This window comes from Solanum pennellii, chromosome 4, assembly GCF_001406875.1.
Source record: "Solanum pennellii chromosome 4, SPENNV200".
In the NCBI taxonomy this organism is placed as follows: domain Eukaryota; kingdom Viridiplantae; phylum Streptophyta; class Magnoliopsida; order Solanales; family Solanaceae; genus Solanum; species Solanum pennellii.
In genome coordinates this window covers 2,728,888-2,755,749 of record NC_028640.1, presented here as the reverse complement: position 1 = coordinate 2,755,749, position 26,862 = coordinate 2,728,888, and the positions used below count along the sequence as shown (strand labels likewise).

Here is a 26,862-nt window from a genome sequence, read left to right as displayed (position 1 = left end):
CTTTTTTTGTTATCTCATGTTGAGGTGTAAAGGCAGGATTTGTAGGCCATTGATGCTGACTTTATGTGGAACACACCATACATGGATGACAAATGATTTAATTCTTTTGAGTAAACTAACATATTTTCTTGTTGACCATCTCTTGCCTTTGAAAAATCTTGGTAATTTAAGAACAAAAAGTAATTGTATTTCGTATTAGAGTAATATGAAACAACACTGAAGATAGAAGAGTTTGACATGTCAAATTTACTGTGCTTGTAGAGATATTTTCCATGTATTCTTTAGGGGAACCCAAGTAATTTTATTTAGGATTCGATAAAGTATAGTAAATTGCAAGCTAACTTACATTACTTCAAGAGAGTGCTTACATTTATAGAACTTGAGAAATTACTTTTAAAAAAAAAAGTTGTTTTCTCTCACGAGCAGATGTGTCTGTTCAATTTAAGCCATTCAAATGTTAGAAACTGACTGGAATGACATTTTGTGTGGACAAGAGACGCTCATACATGTTTTTCCTGTATTATATAGTGTTGTTCATCTTATATTCCAAACATACTTAGAACAAAACTTTGAACATTTTTGTAAGACAACAAAGTTTAAGAACATTTTCACAACTAGAAAATTAAAACTAGTAGCGAAACTAGAATCAGAAACAGATTAAAAAAAATATATGAAATATTTTTCTTAAAGAAGAATTGTTGTTAATGTGTATAAAGAATCTTACTGATTCCAACAAACTTTGCAGAAACACGAAGTTACCAAGTTTAATGAACCAGTGAAGAACAAAAGAACAGAAGAACTGAAATTGATTCACAAATCTAAAATTTGTAAAACACGTACCAGAATCTAGAAAATTTTTAATAGAAAAAAGATCAAGTCCACTGAACTCACAGTGTCCCCTTAAGGAAATTATTCCCCTCTAGTATCCGAGGTTTGATTTGGAATATGACCTCCCAGGGTAAAATGATCTCAATCACCAGAGTATAAATACCAAAAACTCCGGTGTCAGCGAACCACTCAACGACAGTAAAATACACTTAGAATACTAGATTTAGTAGTTGAAGAAGAAGTCTATGAATTCTTTTTTATATTAAAATGAGAGGAAATCCTTCAATTTATAGAAAACAAATGGTAGTGCAAAAAGGTTCTTATTGTGCCTTACCGGAAAGGTCACAAACCTTTGGAAAAGTCACAATCTTTCAGAAAGGTCGTCACCTTTCATAAAACTCACAATCTTTCATAAAAGTCGCAACTTTTCTTAAAAGTCACCACTTTTCATCAAAGTCGCAACATTTCATAAAAGTCACAACTCTTCATAAAAGTTGCAACTCTTTCATTTTCCATTCACACCTTTTTAAAACCCAACATATAGTCTGAGCCAAGCACAAGAAGCAACAACGGCAGAATTAACCTGTCTCTGAGAAGGAAACTAAATGATTGGGAAATGACAACGTAGCAAGATTTCTTGACACGATGAATATGGCTACCGTTCTGATAGAAGAGGAAGATAGCCCTGGAGGATGGTTTTGAGAACGGAAGTTCCCTACAAGGTTAATTACTTCAGATGGATTTTGGCAAAGGAGGCAATCTTGACACATGAGAACTTGAACAAGAGGAAATTCAGTCTACATTCAAGATGCTATCTATGTGAAGAACGGGTGGAGACGACTCCATCTTGTTTTACACTTCAAATGGACAGATCAATTGTGACAGATGTTCATCCATAAGAGGAAGATCAAGTGGATGAAATCCAAAAGAATTATAGAAGTCCTACAATGCTGAACAAGGATGGAAATGCAAGAAAAAAGGAGAAGATATGGATGATTGCCTCAACTTGCATTTGGTCGACAATTTGGAAGGACAGGAATCAAAGATGTTTTGAAGGAAACAGAACAATAATCATAAGATAAAGACAACCCGCCTAGGGCTTTACTATTTTTGGTGTAAACAAGTAGTGATAGGAGATACTGAAGACGTGTTTAAGTAAAACTTTTTGGAGGGGGACTACACTTTGATATAGTATACCTGTGGATATATAGAAGTAAACGTTACCTTTCTCAAGAAGAAAATAAAACAAATCCCCCAATAATTTGTCATATATCTTGTAAAATCATACATTGTATAGATTTGAACTTTCCATTAGTGTAAAACTTTTAAAGTTTGACTAAGTAGATGGTATCCTAAGATTTGAATGTTTTATTATATCAAGCTGGGAGTACCACAAGCGTAATAATATTTAGTAGCGGACTAACCAGCATTTGCTCTTAGCACTTTTAAGACCATCTACTCAATCTTGATCCCGTTAATTTTTACAAAACCGACCTTTTAGATCTTATTTGAAGCGGTACTACTTCAATATTTATATAAGTGGAGTTAGTTATTATGTCCCCCGCTACACTAGACATTTACTAATCCTTTACCAACTTTTTCTGGTAACAGTTTGCATTATAGAGTTTGTCACTTATTTAACAATACCTTAGCTCTTTACAGTCATTTTCTATAAGAGGGATAAGTTCTTTAACAACAAAAAGTACCTTGTTATTACTCATTGAACTTGTTATGTTAGACTGTACACTACCTCAAATTTTGGGCACCGTAACGATCTGCTACTCAAATGGTCAAATAGGAAGTGATGGCTATGCCAAGCCCCAAAAGATGAATCTGACTGCATTAATGTTACAATAAGTTTATACATTTGTGTTGACAGCTATGACGCAAAGCCTAAAAACTCTAAAGCATCAATGAAGGAATGGAGCTAGTTACATGTTTGAAGAGATCTGTACATTCATTGATGAATGGGCGTATTAGGAAACAAAATGAAAAAAAAAAGTTTTGTCTTGTTAGCTGCTTGAAGTACTTGAAATTGCGTGGTGCAGATATCTCAGAGTCTTTTGATGATTAAGGAATCCCATGAACCAGAACTCAAAATCATCCTCTGTGATAACTTGTATATACTTTTGTGATGGCTTTTCCCTATTTTCACTCTCTTTTGCTTTCATTGTCTTATTTATTGGGATCGATACCTGCAATTGTGAACCGTCTTATTAGATTATGCTTACGTGGATACAGAATTAAGAGTTGGAAGAAAAATGGAGCAGAGTGGTACCTTATAGTACATTCTAAGCAACTTTCCAGTTGGAGATAAGAACTTTATTGATCTCTCACTGCAGAAAGCAATCTTATCGGTAGAGATGAAGAGGAGGCCTGCTATTGGACCAGCTGTAGTTGATAAATAGCATTGACAAACACTCAACAGCTTTTCATCATCGTTAACACTAAACTTCTGCTTGAATATTTTCTCCAACCCTCCTACTTGAAGAATTTTCGCTCCAAGGCTCAATTTTCCCTTCACAGTTTCTGTTATTTTCGGGCTAAGGCTCACTGCACAATTTAAGTTGAAACATTAAGGACTTCACATCAGTACTTTCTGTCATTAATATTGTTAGTGCTTATTGCACAAAATTTTGTACATCTAGAATCCCTTTATCTGTTGTTCATGAGTTTTACACTTGTGTATGGCCATGATTTGGCTAGCCAAAACTGATGTCATTATTTGCAAATTGATGTTTGGCGCCATATTTATAAATATTGAACTTCAGTATCTGAAATAGTGGTGAAAGTAATAAAAAAACTTGTTTAAGGAGTTTTTCTAGTGGGATGATGGTTTTCATTCACAATATTTCAACTTTTTTCGTTTCCTCCTTATGTCCGTACACAATTTCAACTTCGAAATACTAATTTTCAACTTAAACAAATAATTGTCTCTGTAAATTTTTTATTGTTATTTTTAAGTGTTCATCATGAATATAAGCGCTCACCATGCTCACGGATCCCTTGTGCAAGACAGTCCATCCTTTCTCCAAGTTTGTTCATCTTACTAATTACAGATTTTCCTGCATATTCAACAATATTTAATTTTAATGATCTCTTCTAACAAATAAAAGAACAAGTCGATTACTCTTCGAGGGAAGATACTCACTTTGCTTTATTTTAGGTAAGTGTTTTGAAGTTGCACATGTAAGATGGTCTTGGCAGGCAGATAGAGACAGTAGTCTTTTTGGCTGCCGTTCAAATGAGTATACTGCTGAACTCATGGGAACACTCACCTCGTTTCTACCGAGTAAGTTCTTCATTGTGACTTTTGATTTTGAAGAGAATTGATGTATTGTGAAGGTAACTGAGATATTATTATGTTTTTGGTTGATCGATTAAGAACATTCCTTGCAGCATTATATATAGAGACACAGCAGTTTGGGACAAGTTGATGATCTTTTAACTACTAGTGGTGCATGAGTCAGCTAGGGTCATCAAAGTAGAATATTTCTCAATTTGCTGCAAAGATTTTTAAAATGTCTTCTTTTATCTGTCTTTTTAATTACAGTAAACTATCTCATGCTGTCTTATTTTATTATCAAGATTTGGGTGCACATGTGGTGTTGTCAACTTTTGAGTCAGAAGATTTGCTTTCTGATGTAAGCTACTTTTACAAGTTGAGTAAAAGTAAGAGAAGGCTTTTGGTGCATAGTAATATTATCTCAAGTTAGCTTTATTAGTTTTGTATGTTCTAGGTTGACAAGATAATAACACGGATTTATGTAAAGTTAAGTAGTGGTTGTTGATCATGAATGAGTCATCTATGAACTTTGATTTGTTGCTTAATATATCAGGCAAAGGGGAAAAGTGCAATTCAAATATTTCAACCTGTTGCATAGGGCCAACTCTTCTAGTTTATATTAATTTCTCTTTTAATGCAGTTACCTTATCTTACCTTTTTTTTTCCATCTCATCATCTTGAGGTGTAAAGGCAGGTTTTGTAGGCCATTTCTGAATTTATGTGGAACATACTATACATGCATGACAAATGATATAATTTTTTTGAGTAATTTAACTTATCTTCTTCTTGACCAACTGCTGCCTTTGAAAAATCATGAGAGAAACGTCAAGTATTTTTTAAAAGGTAATTTAAGAACAAAAAGTGCTTGTATTTTCTGTTTATAGAAATAGGAAACAACATTGAAAAAAAGAAGTGCCTAGTATATTACAAGCTATTTTACTCGGACTTGCCGGAAAAGTCATTTTCTTAATCGACATATATGTGTTCAACCCCTTCACATGTTACCAACTTACTCAGAAGCCATTCATCTTGTGAGTTGACTAGAGGAGAAGTAGAGGAATGGAAGAGGGACTTACATATGGTGTCTATTGACCTATATGTAGATGTTGGGAGGCTAAAAGTGTCTTGGGGGATTACATTAAGGCGATGAAGGACATGTATATTAGAGCCAAGACTCGGGTAAGAAAAGTGGGAGACATGTCGCTTAAAGTTGAGTTTCCAAGCTTTTATTGGATATCTTGTCAAAGGGAGGAGGTAGCCAACAGATGTCCCCGAGGAGAGGCAGAAGTAACGTTTTGGGATTTGAGGTTCAGGAGAGCTTTCCAGGATTGGGAGCTGAATGAGTTTGAAAGGATGCTACAGTTACTCCGTCAGCATTGTGAGGCAGTTGACAGAACCAATTCTATAAGATGGAGGTTGGGAAATGATGGTGTTTTTCCTATCAAGTCTTCGGTGAGAAGCTTTTAGTGAGGTTGAGGAGGGTTTTCCTGTTAAGTCTATTCAGATTCCCAATGTTCCGAGGAAGGTGTGCTTTTTCACTTGGTTAGCTGCTAGACGGGTGATCCTGACGACAAAGAACCTTAGGAAAACAAAAGTTATTTGCATCAGCTGGTATAACTTATGCAATGAGGTGGGACGAAGATGTAGATGATCTTCTGCTACATTGTAGCTTGGCCACGAGACCCTGGTGAGACATGTTAAGCTGGTTTACTGGAAAGCTGGAAGAAGCAGGGCCTAGAATGTTGTTCCTAGGGCGTTGATGTGGATCGTCTGAGAGAGAAATTTGAGGTCTTTCAAAGGTGTAGAATTGAGTTTTTGGTGCACCCGTGTAGTTACGGGTTGTATAGAGGATTGGATGTCCCTTGTAAAGAACCATATCTTTGTGTAGGTCCTTTACTGGTTGGTATACCTCTTGTATATGGCCTTTTTCCGTCTTGTTAATAATGAAAATGTTTACCTGATAAAATGAAATAAATAAAATTTATATCAAATCATAATGCCAAGTCCCAAAAGTTGACATAGCCTTCTGACTGCATTACTTTTACAATAAGCCTATATATACATTCGTGTTAACAGCTACAGTTCAAAGCCTAAAACACCTAATCTCTCCTTTGAGCAATGGAGCTAATTACAAGATTGAACAAATCTGTACATTGGTTCTGCATCAACATTTTACATTGATGAATGGGTGTAATAAGAAAAAAAAATTTAAAAAAGAAAGGAAAATATGCCGTCTTCTTAGCTGCTTGAAGTACTTGAAATTGCGTGGTGCAGATATCTCAACGTCTTTTGATGATTAAGGAATCCCATAAACCAGAACTCAAAATCATCCTCTGTGATAACTTGTATATACTTTTGTGATGGCTTTTCCCTATTTTCACTCTCTTTTGCTTTCATCGTCTTACTTATTGGGATCGATACCTGCAATTGTGAACCGGCTTATTAGATTATGCTTTACGTGGATACAAAAGTAAGAGTTGGAAGAAAAATGGAGCAGATTAGTACCTTATAGTAGATTCTAAGCAACTTCCCAGGTGGAGATAAGAACTTTATTGATCTCTCACTGCAGAAAGCAATTTTTTCGGTAGAGATGAAGAGGAGGCCTGCTATTGGACCAGCGGTAGTTGATAAATAGCATTGACAAACATTCAATAGCTTTTCATCATCTTTAACACTAAACTTCTGCTTGAATATTTTCTCTAACCCTCCTACTTGAAGAATTTTTGCTCCAAGGCTCAATTTTCCCTTCACAGTTTCCGTTAGCTTCGGACTGAGGCTCACTGCACAGTTAAAGTTAAAAATTAAGGACTTTACGATCAGTACTTTTTGTCATACATATTAATAGTGCTTATTGCACAAAATTTTGTACATCTAGACTCCCTTTATCTGTTGTTCATGAGATTTACACTTGTGTATGGCCATGATTTGGCTTTGCCAAAACTGATGTCATTATTTGCAAATTGATTGTTTGGCGCCATATTTGTAAATATTGAACTTCTGTATTTGAAATAGTCATGAACTTATTTTTTTAAAAAAATCTAGTGAGATGATGGTTTTCATTCACATTTTCATTCCAATGTAAACTCATGTCTACACTCAATTTCAACTTCAAAATAGTAGTTTTTAACTTGAATAAAATTTTTCTTGGTAAATTTTTTATTGTTCTTTTCAAGTTTTCATCATGAATATGTAAGTTCTCACCATGCTCACGGATGCCTTGTGCGAGACAGTCCATCCTTTCTCCAAGTTTATTCATCTTACTAATTACAGATTTTCCTGCATAACCAGACATATTTAATTTTAATGATCTCTTCTTAGTGGTCATTAATACTCTTTGTAACTACTACAAGAACAAGTCGATTATCACTCGAGGAAAATACTCACTTTGCTTTATTTTAGACAAGTGTTTTGAAGTTGCAGATGGAAGATGGTCTTGGCAAGCAGATAAAGACAGTAGTCTTTTTGGCTGCCGTTCAAATGAGTATACCGCTGAACTCATGGAAACACCAACCTCATTTCTACCGAGTAAGTTCTTCATTGTGACTTCTGATTTTGAAGAGAATTGATATATTGTGAAGGTAACTGAGATATTATGATGCTTCGGTTGATGGTGTAAGAACATTCCTTGCAGCACTATATATATGCACAGCAGTTTGTGACAAGTTGATGAATCTTTTAACTACTAACTGGTGCATGAGTCAGCTATGGGTCATCAAAATAGAATATTTCTCAATTTTCTGCAAAGATTTTTTAAAGTTTCTTCTTTTTTTCAGTCTTTCTAATTAGAGTAAACTGTCTCATGCTGCCTTATTTTATCATCAAGATTTGTGTGCACATTTGGTGTTGTCAACTTTTGAGTTGGATGATTTGCTTTCTGATGTAAGCTGCTTTTACAAAGTTGAGTAAAAGTATGAGAAAGCTTTTGGTGCTTAGTAAAATTATCTCAAGTTAGCTTTATTAGTCTTGTATGATCAAGGTTGACAAAGATAATTACATGGATTTATATATGACATTAAAGTTAATTAGTTGTGGATCATGAATGAGTCATCCATAAACTTTGATCTGTTTCTTATTATACTAGGTAAAGGGAAAAAAGAAAAAAAAGGAGCCATTCATCTTGTGAGATAACTAGAGGGAGGAGAAGTATAGGGAATGGAAGAGGGAATTACATTTTTTTCAAGATATACTTGACATAAAAAATACAGTATTTCTCTACTACTAGGATGTCATATCACATTTTTAATTTATTAGTAAAATTTTTTTTTGATTTTTTAAATGACAACTTGTTTAATGTATCTATAAGAGAGGATTAATCCATTCTATATGAAAGTCTAGTACTTCAATTTTATAGTGTATCCTATGTTTCATTTACGAGGATTTGTTGTTATATCAATACGAAAATTTAGTCTTGTTGTCGAGGAAAAAAATTAACTAGTTCCTTGAAACTGTCGAAGAAGACAATAGATGTAGTTGGATATTTAGAGATAAACTAGATATTAGGGACATTGATTTTTACACAAATTTTAAACTTTTGTGGCTTGTTCACGATAAAAAATCAAAGGTTTCTTGTTCATGATAAAAAAAAGAATTTTTTTTTTTTGACAAACTATAAACATTTGTTCAAAGATTAGGCAAATTTAAACAACAGAAATATCCGATTAAAACACAAGCAAGAAAAAAAATCTTAAAATTTTAAGAATATTACTCCAAAATAAAACAATGTACTAAGAAGAGAGTATATCGAAGAGGAAGTAAGCATTAAAAAAAGGGAAAATTGTATATAATAGCAACTAATAACTTAAAATAAATGGAGTAGCTAAGATTTGATTTAATTGTGCTCCATAGCAAAAGTTTGCAAAAAATTGTCAGACGCCTCACTCCCAAATATATCGCTCGCCACTCTCCTCCAATCGCTCGCTCGCTTCCTTACTTTTTATATAAACACAAGTGTATAAAAATTGTTTCTAATTGTATAAAGCAGAGAAAATTATATAAATACATATATTTTTGTTCCCCTCTCTCCCGTCTTCCAGATCTCGCTCGCCACCCTCGCCTTTCTCACTTATACAAAGAAAAGCGAAATGTATAAATTGCGTTTCTGTTTGTATAAAGCGTGAGAAAATTGTATAAACACATGCAAGTACATATATTTTCGTCCTATACACTTATAATTATACAATAAAAATACTCCCCTGTCCAGTTTCTTTTGCATTTCTCTCTTCCTCGTTTTATACAATTTTCAAATTGTATCTAATTTCTCTTTTTCTCATTTTATACAATTCGATTCAATTGTATATTCCTTGTCAAGTCTCTTTTGTCTTTCTCTCTTTCTCATTTTATACAAATTCAAATTGTATATAATCGTTCTATACACTTATAATAATACAATTCGTTTTATACATTTCATTTTTATACAGTTCTCTTCCTAAGTGTCTTTCTCTTTCTTGTTTTATACACTTCGTTTTATACAATTTGCTTCAACTGTATATGTATAGCGAATTATACAGTTTCTATGTTTGCTATGGCACGCAATTATGCAAACTTTGCTATAGCATGCAAATATGAATTTTTTATTTGATATATGTGAAAGTTGTCATTTAAAAAACATGTGTGAACCATGTGTATTAATACATTATTAATGGTGGACAGGTTGTAAAATTAATTTTTGCACCTAACTTTCTAGCACTGAAAGTGAAATATTTGAGAATATAATATTTTTTCGATTATGAAAATAATGACCTAATTTAATTTAGCATAAAGTTTTTTTAACAAAAATAATAATTTAGTAATTCTAAATTAAAAATATGTCAAACATATTAAATTATTTTTTAATATTATTATCTTAAATATATCACGTGAAAAATTGAAATTAAAGTATTGTTAACAAGAATATAATAAAAATCGTTCTTTTTTTTTAAATAACCTATAAAAAAGTTAATATTTTTTTTAACGGAAGTAATTTATACATGAGGAAATGAACAATATAACTAGACATCAAAATGAAGTGAAAGGGGAAGCTTTAATATTCGATTGACCGCTTATAATTCTACGTTGACTAAATACACCTTCTAAAGTTTCAATTCGAATTAAACACGTCTTGTAAAGTTAAATATATGTATATATATATATTATTTCATATTGGTAAGTGGTTTGGCAAGATAGGATAGGGTTCAACTTAGTTTCTTTGCCTGTTTGATTATTGAAAATGTGTAAACAAAGTTCCATATTAATGGTTAAAAGAAAAGAAAGTAACGTGTTCCTTTTACGGTTAAGACTTTTGATTAAAAATAAAAGAGTACTCTCAACTTCAGATGGATCCTCGTTGATCACATACTTTGATAATTAATTTACTCAAAAGGAGACATAGAAATAAAGTCAAATTAAATAATATGTTTGTACTTTTTGTTGTGGTATTAAAGAACCTTCTCAACTACCTTATCTTTGTGATATTAATTTTAGACCTAACTTTTTTTTTCGTACTCAAAGTTAAATATAGTGGAAAATATTTAGTCATTGACTTGAGTCGTCGGCCAAGAACAGGTGTGTGTTTGAGTGATATATTCGGTTGGATTAAATATTTGGAAAATATTTTTCAATTCAAACTTATTTTTACCTTAAAAAATAAAGTAAATATTTAAATTTTTCTCCAACCTCAAATAACGAATTTTTCCTTGCCTCGCCTCGTACCCCTACCCTTCCCATCCAAGTTAAAATTAAAAAAATTAAAATTTCTTTTTAAACAATAATTTCAAAACTAGCCTCAGCCCCCAACGAAAAAAGATTGAAAAACAACAAATTTTAAAAATTTCAGATTTTTACCCCCACCGGCCCACCCCTACCATCCCCAGTTTGTTTTTTTTTTACAAATATTTCAAATTTTAACTATTTCAGTTATTTTTATGGGAAAATAGTACAAAATAGCAAACTAATAACCTAAAATAAATGGAGTAGCTAGGGTTTGATTTAATTGTGCTTCATAGCAAACGTTAGCCAAAGTTTATCAGACGCCTCTCTCCCAAAAATCTCGCTCGCCACTCTCCCGTTCTCGCTCGCCACTCTCCCTCTGCTCGCTTCTCTCGCTTTATACACCGAAGTGTATAAATTCTGTTTCTGTTTTGCATAAAGCGAGAGAAAATTGTATATACACATGCAAAAACATATATCTTCGTGTTATACACTTAATTATACAATTTACAAACATTTTACTTCAATTCAATTGTAGACAAATGCAAATTTTATACAAATATTGCAGAGAAAAAGGCCAACGAATTATACAATTGCAGTGAAATACAATTTTCTCTAGCTTTATACAACAGAAGTATATATATTGTGTTTCTGTTTTTGTATAAAGCGAGAGAAATATATATATTTTTGCTATACACTTATAATTATGCAATATACATACATTTTGATTCGATTCAATTGTATGCAAAGCAAATTTTATAAAAATATTCCAGCGAAATAGGCAGCAAATTATACAATTGTGCATTATACAATTGCAGTGAAATAGGATAGCGAATTATACAATTGCAGCGAAATAGACTAGCGAATTATACAATTTAGGCAGCGAATTATACAATTGTATATGTATAGCGAATTATACAGTTTTATGTTTGCTATGGAACGCAATTATGCAAACTTTGTTATAGCATACAAATATGAATTTTTTGTTTGCTATATGTGAAAGTTGCCCTATTATTATTCCACTCCTATCTCAACTCCCTACCACCCCACCCCCAAAAAAGAATTAATTTTTTTTAAATAAGAAATTTAAATCCCGATTCGGAAGTCAGGTTCCCAGTCGGGGTGGACCCGAGTCCCGATTTGATAGTCAGGGTCGAATCTCAATTTGGAAGTTGAATCTTGGGTCGGAAGTCGAGTTGGGTCCCGCCGTCCCCGTTCGAAAGTTGAGTTCTAGATCGGGAGTCGGGGCAAGGTCCCATATCGAATGTCGGTGCAAGTGTCGGTGTCGAGTCGTTATTTGAATGTTAGGTCTCGGGCAAAAGTTAGGTTTAGGTCTCAGAGTTGGATTTTGAATAGATTGTTGGGGTCTTGTGTTGGTTCGGGTGTCGAGGTTGGGATCGAGTCTCGAATTGGGAGTTGAAGTCAAGTCTTGGATCAGATGTCAGGGTCAGGGTCAGGTCTCAATTCGAATACCAAGTTTTGGATTAGGAGTTAGGGTCTCCTAAGTTGGGGATTGAGGTCGGATCCCGAATCGATCATGGGGATCAGTCTCGAATCGGTCGTTGGGGTGAGGTTGATTTTTATGTTAGAAACTATTTTCCTAAGAGATTTTCTACTCTTTATTCATAAAATAAAAGATAAATTCTGGAGAAAAAAATATTTTCATTCATTAATTAAATAATAGAAAATATTTTTCACTCACCAACCAAACATGAGAAAATAAGTTAGAAATCAACATGTTTTTTAAGGAAAAATTTTCAACGAAAAACATTTTCCTTCTTACCAAACACACCCAATAAAAATATAAAATATTAAATATCGAAAAGCCACGATACTAAATCTCTTATCAAATAGATACTTAATTTTAGTACACCTAATTCTTGAGCCCATACGTTTCAATTTTTCTATCTTTGTTTTACTCCATTTTACATTACGATAAAATAGTAGGATGAATATCTATTGTTACCGCCTTTCATATTCTTTGATTCATCACTTTTTAAATTATAAAAGTGTCTAGAGAGTTTTTGAAAATATTCTACGAAAGTATACTTGGTATTATGTGATATGAAGAGGTTATTCTCGATAGATCTTCGGCTCAAGATAAAAATAATTCAGAAAAGACGTAATAAAATTAAGTACAAAAAGCAATAGATAGTTTTTTTTTAAAAAAAAAATAGTGTAGCATAACAGTACTACAACAAAATAATATTATAATTGAACTACACGAAATCATAAATAGCAATAGCTAGAAGTCGAAGAATAAGAAATTACAAGAATAGTCCTATGACTTCTATTAACAGCAACAAGAAAATGTAGTCCTTTTTACTACGGTAAAATCTCTATAATTTAATATAGTTGGATCATGACATTTTATTATTTTATAGAGATATTATGTAATCGATAATATATATATATATATATATATATATATATATATATTAATTTAAAGAATGATTTAAGTTTTAATGAAGGTTAATTTTGAATAAATCAAAATCATTGTATCTTACTAATTTATGTATCATATTTATTGATTTCACATAAAAAAATATGATACATAAAGTACAGCGAATACATCAAAATTATTGTATCTTACTAATTTCATTCTTGTGATGTTGGGATAATAAAAGTTTTCAAGATATTTCATTGTAGGATATTAAAAGACTATGTAGTGGAACTGATCCACTAAAGATTAATACTTTGGATGTTGTCAATTTTGCAGTCCCTGTTTGGACGAAAAATGTTCGGCAAGAGATAATCACATATAATTTTTGACACTGTAAAATTCGTTCAGGCGATACAATCTCAGAGAATTTGAAAGAACCTACTTGTGAAAACCTCACGAATGAACTTGAGGTCATTGATTAATGGTTTCGGTTACCAAAATAAAATGGATGTCAATAACCTATTGGATTATTCGAGTGACAGTGAAACAATTTAAGAAGTACAGAACATAGAAGAAATTGTGGATACCACCAAAAAAATAATGAGATGATGAAGTTGAAGATGATACTATACTTTGGAACCAGTTACGCGTAAGAAAACACTTATCGCATCTAGACTCTTCACAATTTTATGATACAGTTTGAAATGCAGGATCAGAGCTCTTAGATTCAATAAGAAAAGTTAGGGATGAGCTTCAACTAGATTTAAATTTTAAGAAAAAAGAGAACACAATAGAATTACAGTTTACTAAATTGTCTTAGATATATTTGTACTTTTAAAGAATTATTAATTTATGATATTAATGGGACCATATATATATATAGGGGTCTTCTGAAAATATATTATCTATCTTATCGAAATTGATGACTTTTTCTATGACACAAGTCAGAGCTGGAGAAAAATATTATTTTAGAGATATTATTAATTTATCGAGTATTAATTTATATAGATTTTACTGTAGTATGGTTGCATTCCTTCCTTCTTACGGCCTTCTACCCTTATTTGTATCTTCCACCCCTTCCTATCATAACGTTTTAACAAAAATATATAAAAAATAACCAAACCATAGAAATATCTAAGGGTGTCAAATGGGCGGGTTGGGTTGAAATTGAAAATATTATAATGGGTTGAATAGAAATTGGGTTGGGTCTTGACCCGCCCAAGTTTACTTTGGGCTCAAATGGGCTAAAGAACGGGTTGGGTCTTGACGCGCCCAATTTGACCCGATTAATCTCAATAATTTAACATATTGATATTTAACTTTTATAATCACAATTTGAATTACACTCAAGAATTTTTTGTTAAAACAGTAACAAATAGATAGACAAATCCTAAAAGATGTTAAATAGATGTAAATTCATACCTTCAATATACGAACACATCTTAATAAAAAGTTTTAAAACGGGTGAAATTAGTGAACGAATTGGGCTCAATTGAGAATTCTCTTCAAATGAGTTAAGCTTGAATGGGTTGAGATTGAACCCTATTCAAATTATCTTCAGCTCAACCCTTAAAATTCTAGACGGATTACCTATGTTTGAGTTCATTTTTGACACCCCTAAAAATATCAAAAAGAAGTCAAGAGTAATGTTAATGATGTAAAACAAAATAATCAAAAGTTGATATGATATAAATTTTATAAAATAATCGATCGAACCTAACATTGACACCCCTACCCTACAATTAACAGTATTTATCAATCTCTCTTCTTTTTTTCCTCTATAAAATCCTGGAGAAGCAAGAGTTGAATAAATACAAAAGAAGAAACAACCAAACCAAAGAGGTAATAATATCAATTTATAATTATATTATTTTACATATGGATAATCATTTTATATAAGATTTTCTTAGTTATCGTTATTTTTTTTTGTGTACTACCTACTACAACTTTAAATATTTTTACACAATAACCAGCTACTTTAAAAATTATTTCCTCCGTTTCATAATGAATGATCTGATTTGACTTGACAGGAAATCTAAGAATATAAAGAAGACTTTTGAATCTTGTGGTTCTAAATTAAAGTCATGTAATATGTACATGTCACGTGAAAAGTTGAAATCAAAATGTTTCCAGAAAAAAGAAAAAGGTCATTCTTTTTTAAACGAAGGAAATATATAAAGATGCGAAATATTAGCGATCGTTTTAGTAGCTAGTATATTCATTTAGTAACTTAATAAGAAAAAAGTTATTCACTTTGTATAATTTATATGGTGTTAATTGGTAGGTAGATAGAAAATTAATGTGACATTTGTTTGACAATTTAGAAAAATAGCCCCGTAACTTCCGGATAAGGGGTGCCTCCTCACAAAGGAGGTCGCAGTGACCAGGCCTGGGCGACAGTTTACCAAAAACACAGGTCTCCGCAAAGTCGTAAGACCATGTATGGGGGCGTATAAGATATATATGTATTATAAGATATGAAAGAATCTATATATTATTTTATGCGAGATAGAATAGAATAACTTGTGCATGAATAACTAATATTTACATATTAATAATACATACATAAAATAATACTCCCTCCGTTTCAAAAATAATGTCCCTATTTCATTTTTAGTTTATTTAAAAAAAATGACCCCTTTCCTTTTTTGGCAACACCTTAACTTTAACTTTCCACGTGACATGTTTAAGACCACAAGATTAAAAGGCATTTTGGTACATTTGACATAACTTTAATTTAGAACCACAAGATTAAAAAATCTCCTTTCTTTTCTTAAACTCTGTTCCAAGTCAAACTAGGGCATTCTTTTTGAAACAGAGAAAGTATATAGATTTCCTCATAAGTTATATCTAATCCCTACATTACTGATACCTGCGTAACTTTAATATGCTACCAAACAACCCCTTTAAGGTATACAATACACATTATTCTTAGTATTTTTTTTCTGAAATTAAGTGTCTAATACTCCCTCAATTTGCCATTAATGTATTGCTTTGGATAATAACAATAATAGTCATGGTATCTAATTACAAAGAATGTGTTTTTTGTAGGATTTATCGTTCAAGAAAAAGGGATGGAACACTCCATTGAAATAGATGATCAAATTCCACTGGTTCCTCAAACTTATGAGTTCCAAACTTATCAAGATGAGGTTTTTTTTTCTCTCAACTATACAAATATATAATTTTTTAGATTATTTCCTTTCCTATAATTTTAGGGACAAAGAACATAGATGAGTAAGTTTTTAAAGTAAAATGATATTTTTAGAATTACAAAATTCTTAGTTCATCATGTTTATAAAATGCATAAAGAAAGAAAGAAGGTATATATGCACTAATTTGTTTTTTATCGAGACATATATTCGATCTACAAAATTGAGACCTTTTACACTTAACTAAAAAAATTTGGTTCTAATAAACATTTTACTCTTTTAGTTACAGATAGAAGGAGGGAGGAAAGTGGATCCTTTATTTGAGAATTTATTCAATTCGCGTGTTAAACCAATTAGCATATTCAAAGTGAATGTGGGGCTACGTGAATCAAATCCAGATGCTTATACACCAAAGATGGTCTCTATTGGTCCTTACCATAATGGAAAACCTCAATTTCGTCCAATGCAAAAGAACAAACTATTGTACCTACGACGGTTTCTTAGACGAAAGGAGAGGATTGATGTGGATAGTTGCATCAAGGGGTTGGAGGAGGAAGCAAGGAATTGTTACGATGATATAGAAGACCTCAGTATTGGAAGCCGCGAATTTTGCGAGATGTTATTACTTGATGGTTGTTTTGTGGTTGAGTTTATTCGAGAGCGTTTTGAGATAGGCCCAAGACAAGAAGACGAAATCATCAAAAGTGACATTGGTTGCATATATAATCAAATACTCCGAGATTTGATGTTACTAGAAAACCAACTTCCTTTCTTTGTCCTCAACAAGCTTCATGAGAAGACAAAGCAAGATGATGAACTCCCATTGGCAATACAAGCTGTGATCTCATTTACTTTTTTTGTTGACTTGGAAAAATTGATCAATCAACGTAAGTATGAACCCTTAAAAAAGATAGCATCTAACGCAGGTGATATCAAACATTTACTTCATGCAGTACACATACTTTCATGTCATGGGAACCCCACGAAAACATCAAAAGACGACACAACGTGGAGTAAGGCCATGCCAAATGCAACTGAGCTTTCTGAAGCTGGAGTTAGGTTTTCAAATCATACGAATAGTAATAACAATTTGTTTGATATTAAGTTTGAGGATGGATTGATGACAATCCCTTGTTTTAAAGTCGCAGATGAAACAGAATCCTTCCTGCGAAATCTCATTGCTTACGAACAACTATCATTGGAAGTACAACCTAAATATTTCAGTGACTTTGCAGTTTTCATGGATCACCTTATCGACTCAGACAAAGATGTCAATTTACTTCGCCAGAAAGGAATCATAAAACGCCGGATGGGAGAGAACAAAGACGTGTCTAGCCTCTTCAACAAAATCGGAAATGGGGTCACTATGTATTCCACCTTTTATTATGATAATGAATGCTTAAAAGCATCTCAACACTGTCAAAAAAGATTTAATAGGTTGATGGCAAATTTGCTGCGCAATTATTTTAGTAGTCCTTGGGTAGGAGCTTCAACTGTGGCAGCCATCATACTTCTCATACTCACAACTATACAGACTATTCTAGCTTTCACAGGTTCCATTAAGTAAGTAGTAATCGTATCAATTGTAGTATTAATGTGTTTTTCATTAATTTCCTACTTTGTATTGAATTTCATTAATGAATGCGAATTACTAAAAAATGTTCCTTTTTTCTTTAAAATTTGACATACTGCAAACATAAATTGTTTCGAGGAAATTACATATCAAAAGAACATCGAGAAGATTTCATATCCAAAATTATTTAAGTTGATAGAAATTAAATAGTCAGTATATACTTCATCTATATCAAGTTTATTAGGTTTGTAGTTCATTTGCTACAAACGAACTTCGTAGCAAATGAATATATGAGCCACTTTTATAACGAGGGGTATATCAGCTCAAAATGACAAAGTTGAGGGGCATATCAGATCCTTTTCCCTAAAAAATATTCAGATTAGTTAGTTGCCTTAAATCTCTCCAATTAGTTTACGTGAGATTAAATTTTGATTTAATTCCTTAAAAAGCTCTACCAGAATGGCATCAATGTACAAGTTGTTATTTTTTTCTCAATTTTCACGATTGTTTTTAGATTTTCAGATTTCAGTTCGTTTTTTTAGTATTTGAATAAATTTTTTAGTATGGTATGGTATTTCTGAATACCGTACCATACTAAAGTTGAATTTAAATGTTACCGAATTATCGAACCAAAATTTTAAAAACTGATGGTTGGTATCTATTTTTAACAACAATTCCCGAATTATCAAATCTAAAATTCGAAAATCCCAAGTCGAATACTGAACGCCCACCCTTAAAGGCAAGTATAGTGAAATAGAGCATATTGTCGATTCTTGGATCAAATTCTTAACTAGGAAAATCAACTGCTCAAAATGGTTTCTTCTCTCCAATCTAAGAAAATATATCGTAGATAGTCCTTTTCAAAATAATGCACTTATCCTATTGAAATTTGGATACATACGCCTATAGTCATCATCTCCACTATCCTCACATCCTTAACCCCCATCCGACCTTAATTGTGCTTGCGTAGATTTTATACAAATATTATTTCCAAATATTATACTTAACTTATTTATCAAACATTAAATATAAATAAGAAACTCCCATATTTTCTAGAAAAAATAGCAAAGTTTCTATCATACTGATCACACCCTAAAACTTTTGTTCTTCAATTATACTTGATATCAAATTTTAGAATAAATAGTGGCTTGAACATACACTCAAAGTGTTATTCTATGATATGTTTTCTTAAATATAATGTCTATATACACTTTATTCTATTATACTTAAACTTTATTTATTCTATTATACTTTACTCAAAATGCACACAATTTCATGTAAGTAATATAGGTAGGTTTGCAATTAATCTATATATAGTAAGCCCATATACAATTTAATATTCACCATCTCTCATATTCCTTCACCTTCATAAAAGTTGAGCGGAGCAAAATAATTTAAGAAGAAACTCAAGTGCAATCCAACTAGTCCATTTTGAATCAGGTAATTTTTAAATGTCTTATACAACATCCTATCCAATACACTATAACAAATAAAAAAAATTGTGAACATATTAATTATAATTGCTATTATATTATATTTAACGGTAATAATATAATATGGATATTTAATAACCAACATTCTAGATAAATGTGATTAAGTAGTAATTGTCTCAATTGTACCTAAAGTTCCATCTCCTAAACCAAATACTAGTCTGCTACTTATCTTGATTACGAGGTATTTTATTAATTCGAGTAGTAAGTTGTAAGATATTAGATATCTTTAATTTAATATATGATTTAAATTTTTCTTATTGCATGTATTTTGTATTTTAGTAGACACTCAGTTTTTGAATTCCTCATTTCAATTTATCTTTGTTTAATTCCATATTTTACATCACTGCATGTAAAATAATGGGATAGAATTACTACTTCAGTTATTTTCATTCCACTCTTATCTCAACTCCCTACTACCCCACCCCCCAAAAAAAGTTAATTTTTTTAAAATAAGAAATTCAAATCACGATACGGAAGTCAGGTTCCCAGTTGGGGTGGACCCGAGTCCTGATTTGATAGTCAGGGTCGAATCTCAATTTGGAAGTTGAATCTTGGGTCGGAAGTCGAGTTGGGTCCCGCCGTCTCCGTTCGAAAGTTGAGTTCTAGATCGGGAGTCGGGGCCAGATCCCATATCAAATGTCGGTGCAAGTGTCGGGGTCGGGTCGTTATTTGAATGTTAGGTCTCGGGCAAAAGTTAGGTTTAGGTCTCAGAGTTGGATTTTGAATAGATAGTCGGGGTCTTGTGTTGGTTCGGGTGTCAAGGTTGGGATCGAGTCTCGAATTGGGAGTTGAAGTCAAGTTTTGGATCAGATGTTAGGGTCAGGGTCGGGTCTCAATTCGAATACCAAGTTTTGGATTAGGAGTTAGGGTCTCCTAAGTTGGGGATTGATGTGGGATCACGAATCGGTCATGGGGATTAGTCTCGAATCGGTCGTTGGGGTGAGGTTGATTTTTATGTTAGAAACTATTTTCCTAAAGAGATTTTCTACTCTCTATTCATAAAATAAAAGATAAATTCTAGAGAAAAAAATATTTTCATTCATTAATCAAATAATAGGAAATATTTTTCACTCACCAACCAAACATGAGAAAATAAGTTAGAAATCAACATATTTTTTAAGGAAAAATTTTCAACGAAAAACATTTTCCTTCTTAAATAGATACTTAACAATAATAGTCATGGTATCTAATTACAAAGAATGTGTTTTTTGTAGGATTTATCGTTCAAGAAAAAGGGATGGAACACTCCATTGAAATAGATGATCAAATTCCACTGCTTTCTCAAACTTATCAAGATGAGGTTTTTCTCTCAACTATAATTTTAGGGACAAAGAACATAGATGAGTAAGTGGTTCTAATAAACATTTTTCTCTTTTAGTTACAGACAGAAGGAGGGAGGAAAGTGGATCCTTTAATACTCAACATAAAGGAGATATTAGTTGAAAGATTTGAGAATTTATACAAATTGCGTGTTAAACCAATGAGCATATTCAAAGTAAATGTGGGGCTACGTGAATCAAATCCAGATGCTTATACACCAAAGATGGTCTCTATTGGTCCTTATCATAGGAAAAATCCTCAACTTCGTACAATGGAAAAGTACAAATTATTGTACCTAAAACGGTTTCTTAGACGAAACGAGAGGCTTGATGTGGATAGTTGCATCAAGGGGTTGGAGGAGGAAGCAAGGAATTGTTACGATGATATAGAAGACCTCAATATTGGAAGCGGCGAATTTTGCGAGATGTTGTTACTTGATGGTTGTTTTGTGGTTGAATTTATTCGAGAGCGTGTTGAGATAGGCCCAAGACAAGAAGACGAAATCACCAAAAGTGACATTGGTTGCATATATATTCAAATACTCCGAGATTTGATGTTACTAGAAAACCAACTTCCTTTCTTTGTCCTCAACAGGCTTCATGAGATGACAAAGCAAGATGATGATATCCCATTGGCAATAAAAGCTGCGATCTCGTCTACTTTTTTTGTTGACTTCAAAATCAATGAACATACCGATTCACCCTTAGTAGTATCTAAAACAGGTGATATCAAACATTTACTTCATGCAGTACACATACATTCATGTCATGGGAACCTCACGAAAACATCAAAAGACGACACAACGTGGACTAAGGCCATGCCAAATGCAACTGAGCTTTCTGAAGCTGGAGTTAGGTTTTCAAATCATACAAATAGTAATACAAATTTGTTTGATATTAAGTTTGAGGATGGACTGATGACAATCCCTTGTTTTGAAGTCGTAGATGAAACAGAATCCTTCCTGCGAAATCTCATTGCTTACGAACAACTATCATTGGAAGTACAACCTAAATATTTCAGTGACTTTGCAGTTTTCATGGATCACCTTATCGACTCAGACAAAGATGTCAATTTACTTCGCCAGAAAGGAATCATAAAACGCCGGATGGGAGAGAACAAAGACGTGTCTAGCCTCTTCAACAAAATCGGAAATGGGGTCACTATGTATTCCACCTTTTATTATGATAATGAATGCTTAAAAGCATCTCAACACTGTCAAAAAAGATTTAATAGGTTGATGGCAAATTTGCTGCGCAATTATTTTAGTAGTCCTTGGGTAGGAGCTTCAACTGTGGCAGCCATCATACTTCTCATACTCACAACTATACAGACTATTCTAGCTTTCACAGGTTCCATTAAGTAAGTAGTAATCGTATCAATTGTAGTATTAATGTGTTTTTCATTAATTTCCTACTTTGTATTGAATTTCATTAATGAATGCGAATTACTAAAAAATGTTCCTTTTTTCTTTAAAATTTGACATACTGCAAACATAAATTGTTTCGAGGAAATTACATATCAAAAGAACATCGAGAAGATTTCATATCCAAAATTATTTAAGTTGATAGAAATTAAATAGTCAGTATATACTTCATCTATATCAAGTTTATTAGGTTTGTAGTTCATTTGCTACAAACGAACTTCGTAGCAAATGAATATATGAGCCACTTTTATAACGAGGGGTATATCAGCTCAAAATGACAAAGTTGAGGGGCATATCAGATCCTTTTCCCTAAAAAATATTCAGATTAGTTAGTTGCCTTAAATCTCTCCAATTAGTTTACGTGAGATTAAATTTTGATTTAATTCCTTAAAAAGCTCTACCAGAATGGCATCAATGTACAAGTTGTTATTTTTTTCTCAATTTTCACGATTGTTTTTAGATTTTCAGATTTCAGTTCGTTTTTTTAGTATTTGAATAAATTTTTTAGTATGGTATGGTATTTCTGAATACCGTACCATACTAAAGTTGAATTTAAATGTTACCGAATTATCGAACCAAAATTTTAAAAACTGATGGTTGGTATCTATTTTTAACAACAATTCCCGAATTATCAAATCTAAAATTCGAAAATCCCAAGTCGAATACTGAACGCCCACCCTTAAAGGCAAGTATAGTGAAATAGAGCATATTGTCGATTCTTGGATCAAATTCTTAACTAGGAAAATCAACTGCTCAAAATGGTTTCTTCTCTCCAATCTAAGAAAATATATCGTAGATAGTCCTTTTCAAAATAATGCACTTATCCTATTGAAATTTGGATACATACGCCTATAGTCATCATCTCCACTATCCTCACATCCTTAACCCCCATCCGACCTTAATTGTGCTTGCGTAGATTTTATACAAATATTATTTCCAAATATTATACTTAACTTATTTATCAAACATTAAATATAAATAAGAAACTCCCATATTTTCTAGAAAAAATAGCAAAGTTTCTATCATACTGATCACACCCTAAAACTTTTGTTCTTCAATTATACTTGATATCAAATTTTAGAATAAATAGTGGCTTGAACATACACTCAAAGTGTTATTCTATGATATGTTTTCTTAAATATAATGTCTATATACACTTTATTCTATTATACTTAAACTTTATTTATTCTATTATACTTTACTCAAAATGCACACAATTTCATGTAAGTAATATAGGTAGGTTTGCAATTAATCTATATATAGTAAGCCCATATACAATTTAATATTCACCATCTCTCATATTCCTTCACCTTCATAAAAGTTGAGCGGAGCAAAATAATTTAAGAAGAAACTCAAGTGCAATCCAACTAGTCCATTTTGAATCAGGTAATTTTTAAATGTCTTATACAACATCCTATCCAATACACTATAACAAATAAAAAAAATTGTGAACATATTAATTATAATTGCTATTATATTATATTTAACGGTAATAATATAATATGGATATTTAATAACCAACATTCTAGATAAATGTGATTAAGTAGTAATTGTCTCAATTGTACCTAAAGTTCCATCTCCTAAACCAAATACTAGTCTGCTACTTATCTTGATTACGAGGTATTTTATTAATTCGAGTAGTAAGTTGTAAGATATTAGATATATTTACTTTAATATATGATTTAAATTTTTCTTATTGGATGTATTTTAGTAGACACTCAGTTTTTGAACTCCTCATTTCAATTTATCTTTGTTTAATTCCATATTTTACATCACTGCATGTAAAATAATGGGATAGAATTACATTATTGTCGTCTTTCATGTTTCTTGATTCATCTATCACTTTTTTAATTTATAAAGAGTGTCTAGAGAGATTTTATCAAATTAAAATTTTACGAAAGTATATTCAGTATCGTGTTCTAACTTCTATTTTTGACTCTTACATAACTACAACACAACATATCCAGTATAGTCCTACAACGTGGGGTCTGAGGATAGAGTATACACAAACCTTGTCTATACCTCAGAGTTAAAATAAAGAGGTTATTTTCAATACATTTTTGATAATATACCAGAACACTAGTTTAATAAAATAAAATTATAATTGAACTACACGAAACCATAAATAACAACAAAAGTTAAAGAATACTAAAGCTTTATTTTTTCTATTATAGTTTTTTTAAAGTGCACATTATTTCATGTTAGCAATATAGGTAGGCTAGCAATTACAGAAAGGCAAATCTATATATAAGAACTCATAGAGAAGTTTATATTCAAGTGCACTCCAACTAGTCCATTTTCAATCTATGAACAGCCAAATCAGGTAATTTTTAATTGTTTTATACAAAGATTTTTTTAAAAACTTTTGAGATGCATTTGTATAAAAAAAAACTCATTGAATAGTTGAATTATGTTTCTATTACATATGTTTTTAACAATCCTCCATGATTTTTCAATAATATAAAATGTGGTTATATATCTAATAGTCCCTCAACTCAATTTGTCATTAATTTGGTCTTTTGTAGGAATTAGAGTTGAAGAAAAAGGGATGGCACACTCTATTGAGATGACTTCAATAGATGACCAAATTCCACTGCTTCCTCAAAGTGAAAATGATGAGGTCTCTCTCTCAACTATATTAAAAAGTTTTTTTTCACTTTCTTCGATGTGATTTTAGGTCTATCTCATCGTCCTAACACATTCACTAGTCATGAAATTTTAACATATGCATCGATCTTTACAAATATTCATCGTGTGAACGTGTTGAATTTTAGCAATGACTCTTATCCTACAAAGTGGGGTCTGAGGATAGAGTGTATACAAACCTTGCATCTACCTCAGAATTAAGATAAAAAGGCTATTTTCAATATGTTTTCGATAGTATAGCAGAACACTAGTCCAATAAAATAATATTATATAATTGAGCTATACGAAATCATAGATAGCAATAAAAATTAAAAGAATAATTAAGAAACTACAAGATTGTACAGTCCTATGACTACGAGTAAGGGTAACAAGAAAATGTAGTCCTGCTTACTATTATGGTCTCACTCCTACCTATTAATATTCTATCATAATTTACATCCTACACATATTTCTATCATAATATTTTTCAAAAAAAATATTAAAAATTAACTAAACTACAAATTGTGAAATAAAACAAAATTATTAAAAATTGATATGATATAAATTTTATAAAATAAGCGACCAAATCTAATATTGACCGAACCTTAGCTATCATACACGAAATCATAGATAGCAATGAAAAATCCAGGAGAAGCAAGAGTTGAATAGACATAAAAAAAAAATATCGTTATTTATAAGATTCTTAATCATTGTTAAATTATTATTTTTATCGTCAATCAATATTTAATTTGATACTTTTTTCAGTATTTTACATTTTAATTAATTTGACTTTGTGATAGAATATCTCATTTTGAAAGGTGAATATGCATAATTTGTTAAACTATTGTTTGTTTATTGCATAGTGCTTTTAATAAACATTTTTAAAGTTTCTTAAGCTCTTCATTTACAGATAGAAAAAGAAAGTAAAATGCATCCATCAGGGCCTCAAATAAATCAAATCTTTGATGAAATGTTTAAGGATTTGGACAAATCATCCTTACAATCGAGTACCATATTTAAAGTGACTACGTGAATCAAATTCAGATGCCTATACACCAAAGATGGTCTCTATTGCTGAAATTTGTCATGAAACAAGTTTATTTGATATTAAGTTTGAGAATGGATTGATGACAATACCTTCTATTGATGTGGTGGATAGTACTGAAACCCTCCTGCCAAATTTCATTGCTTATGAGCAACAATCAACTGATTTAGAATATCTATATTTCAGTGATTATGCAACTTTCATGGATCATCTTATCGACTCAGATAAAGATGTGAATTTGCTCCGCCGTAGCAAACTGGATGGGAGAGGACAAAGAAGTGGCTAGCCTCTTCAACAAAATCGGAAACGGGGTTACTGTTTATTCCAACTTCTATTTCAAACAAGAATTCACAAATGTGGTTAAACATTGTGATGAAAATCGATGGAGCAGAAGGTGGGCAAGTTTAAAGCACAATTATTTTAGTAGTCCTTGGGTAGGAGCTTCAACTCTGACAGTCATTATACTCCTCATACTCACAACTATACAGACTGTTCTTGCTATCGTAAGTATAATTAAGTAAGTGGTAATTCTAGTGTTGTTTACTCCATTCATGTAATTTTCTTATGAGTTTTTCATTACTTGTCAGTGTGTCTATTTGTTCTTCTTAATGTTTTCTTACTTGTTAATTTTTTTATTATATCGTGCTTTCACATACAAAAAATAAAAATAATTGGATAAATAGTATTAACTTTGTAATACAATTGTCTTTAACTTCAATAAGGTATTTCTGGATATCATACCAATTACCAAACCAAAGTTTATTTTAAAGGTTACCGAATTATCGAATCAAAATTTAAAAAAATTGATGGATGATACCTATTTTTAACTCAAATCTAAAATTTGAAAATCCCAAGTCGAATATTGAATGCCCACCCCTAAAGGAAAGTATAGTGAAACGGAGCACATTGTTAATTTTTGAATCAAATTCTTAACGAGAAAAATCAACTACACAAAATGGTTTCTTCTCTCCAATCTAAGAAAATATATCGTAGATAGTCCTTTTTAAAATAATGCACTTATCCTATTGAAATTTGAATACGCCTATAGTC

General features: G+C 31.7%; 4 protein-coding genes and 2 long non-coding RNA genes across 10 annotated transcripts; 4 read left to right on the top strand and 2 right to left on the bottom strand.

Annotated features, from left to right (window-relative positions):
- Positions 1–2,630: 2,630 nt before the first annotated feature.
- Positions 2,631–4,276, bottom strand: LOC107016198 (putative GEM-like protein 8). Its single transcript, XM_015216693.2, has 4 exons — positions 3,980–4,276; positions 3,819–3,893; positions 3,107–3,381; positions 2,631–3,023 (listed from the first exon to the last, which is right to left on the bottom strand). Exons 1-4 carry the CDS (start codon positions 4,131–4,133, stop codon positions 2,841–2,843), a joined length of 687 nt encoding a protein of 228 aa, XP_015072179.1. The 5' UTR covers positions 4,134–4,276; the 3' UTR covers positions 2,631–2,840.
- Positions 4,277–6,072: 1,796 nt separating this feature from the next.
- On the bottom strand, positions 6,073–7,747 carry LOC107016137 (putative GEM-like protein 8). The gene is made up of 4 exons (XM_015216626.2): positions 7,499–7,747; positions 7,316–7,390; positions 6,620–6,894; positions 6,073–6,535 (listed from the first exon to the last, which is right to left on the bottom strand). Exons 1-4 carry the CDS (start codon positions 7,734–7,736, stop codon positions 6,353–6,355), a joined length of 771 nt encoding a protein of 256 aa, XP_015072112.1. The 5' UTR covers positions 7,737–7,747; the 3' UTR covers positions 6,073–6,352.
- Positions 6,889–7,948, top strand: LOC107016138. The gene is made up of 2 exons (XR_001456418.2): positions 6,889–7,639; positions 7,746–7,948. It is a non-coding gene; the product is annotated as an uncharacterized LOC107016138 (long non-coding RNA).
- A 6,962-nt stretch (positions 7,949–14,910) lies between these two features.
- Positions 14,911–17,981, top strand: LOC107015594 (putative UPF0481 protein At3g02645). 4 transcript variants are annotated; one of them, XM_015215911.2, is made up of 3 exons: positions 14,911–15,023; positions 16,233–16,333; positions 16,623–17,981. In XM_015215911.2, the coding sequence occupies exons 2-3, from the start codon at positions 16,256–16,258 to the stop codon at positions 17,898–17,900; spliced, it is 1,356 nt and encodes a 451-aa protein (XP_015071397.1). In that variant the 5' UTR covers positions 14,911–15,023; positions 16,233–16,255; the 3' UTR covers positions 17,901–17,981. The 4 variants fall into 4 exon arrangements, with proteins under 4 accessions (XP_015071397.1, XP_015071396.1, XP_027772331.1 ...); XM_015215910.2 differs by having other exon boundaries at positions 16,617–17,981; XM_027916530.1 differs by lacking the exon at positions 14,911–15,023 and adding an exon at positions 15,133–15,621.
- Positions 17,982–19,109: 1,128 nt separating this feature from the next.
- LOC107015592 (putative UPF0481 protein At3g02645) lies at positions 19,110–22,186 on the top strand. 2 transcript variants are annotated; one of them, XM_015215909.2, is made up of 3 exons: positions 19,110–19,346; positions 20,614–20,699; positions 20,784–22,186. In XM_015215909.2, exons 2-3 carry the CDS (start codon positions 20,637–20,639, stop codon positions 22,080–22,082), a joined length of 1,362 nt encoding a protein of 453 aa, XP_015071395.1. In that variant the 5' UTR covers positions 19,110–19,346; positions 20,614–20,636; the 3' UTR covers positions 22,083–22,186. The 2 variants fall into 2 exon arrangements, with proteins under 2 accessions (XP_015071395.1, XP_015071394.1); XM_015215908.2 differs by having other exon boundaries at positions 19,111–19,346; positions 20,778–22,186.
- Positions 22,187–23,219: 1,033 nt separating this feature from the next.
- On the top strand, positions 23,220–26,062 carry LOC107015593. The gene is made up of 3 exons (XR_001456358.2): positions 23,220–23,528; positions 24,668–24,762; positions 25,678–26,062. It is a non-coding gene; the product is annotated as an uncharacterized LOC107015593 (long non-coding RNA).
- Positions 26,063–26,862: the final 800 nt, after the last annotated feature.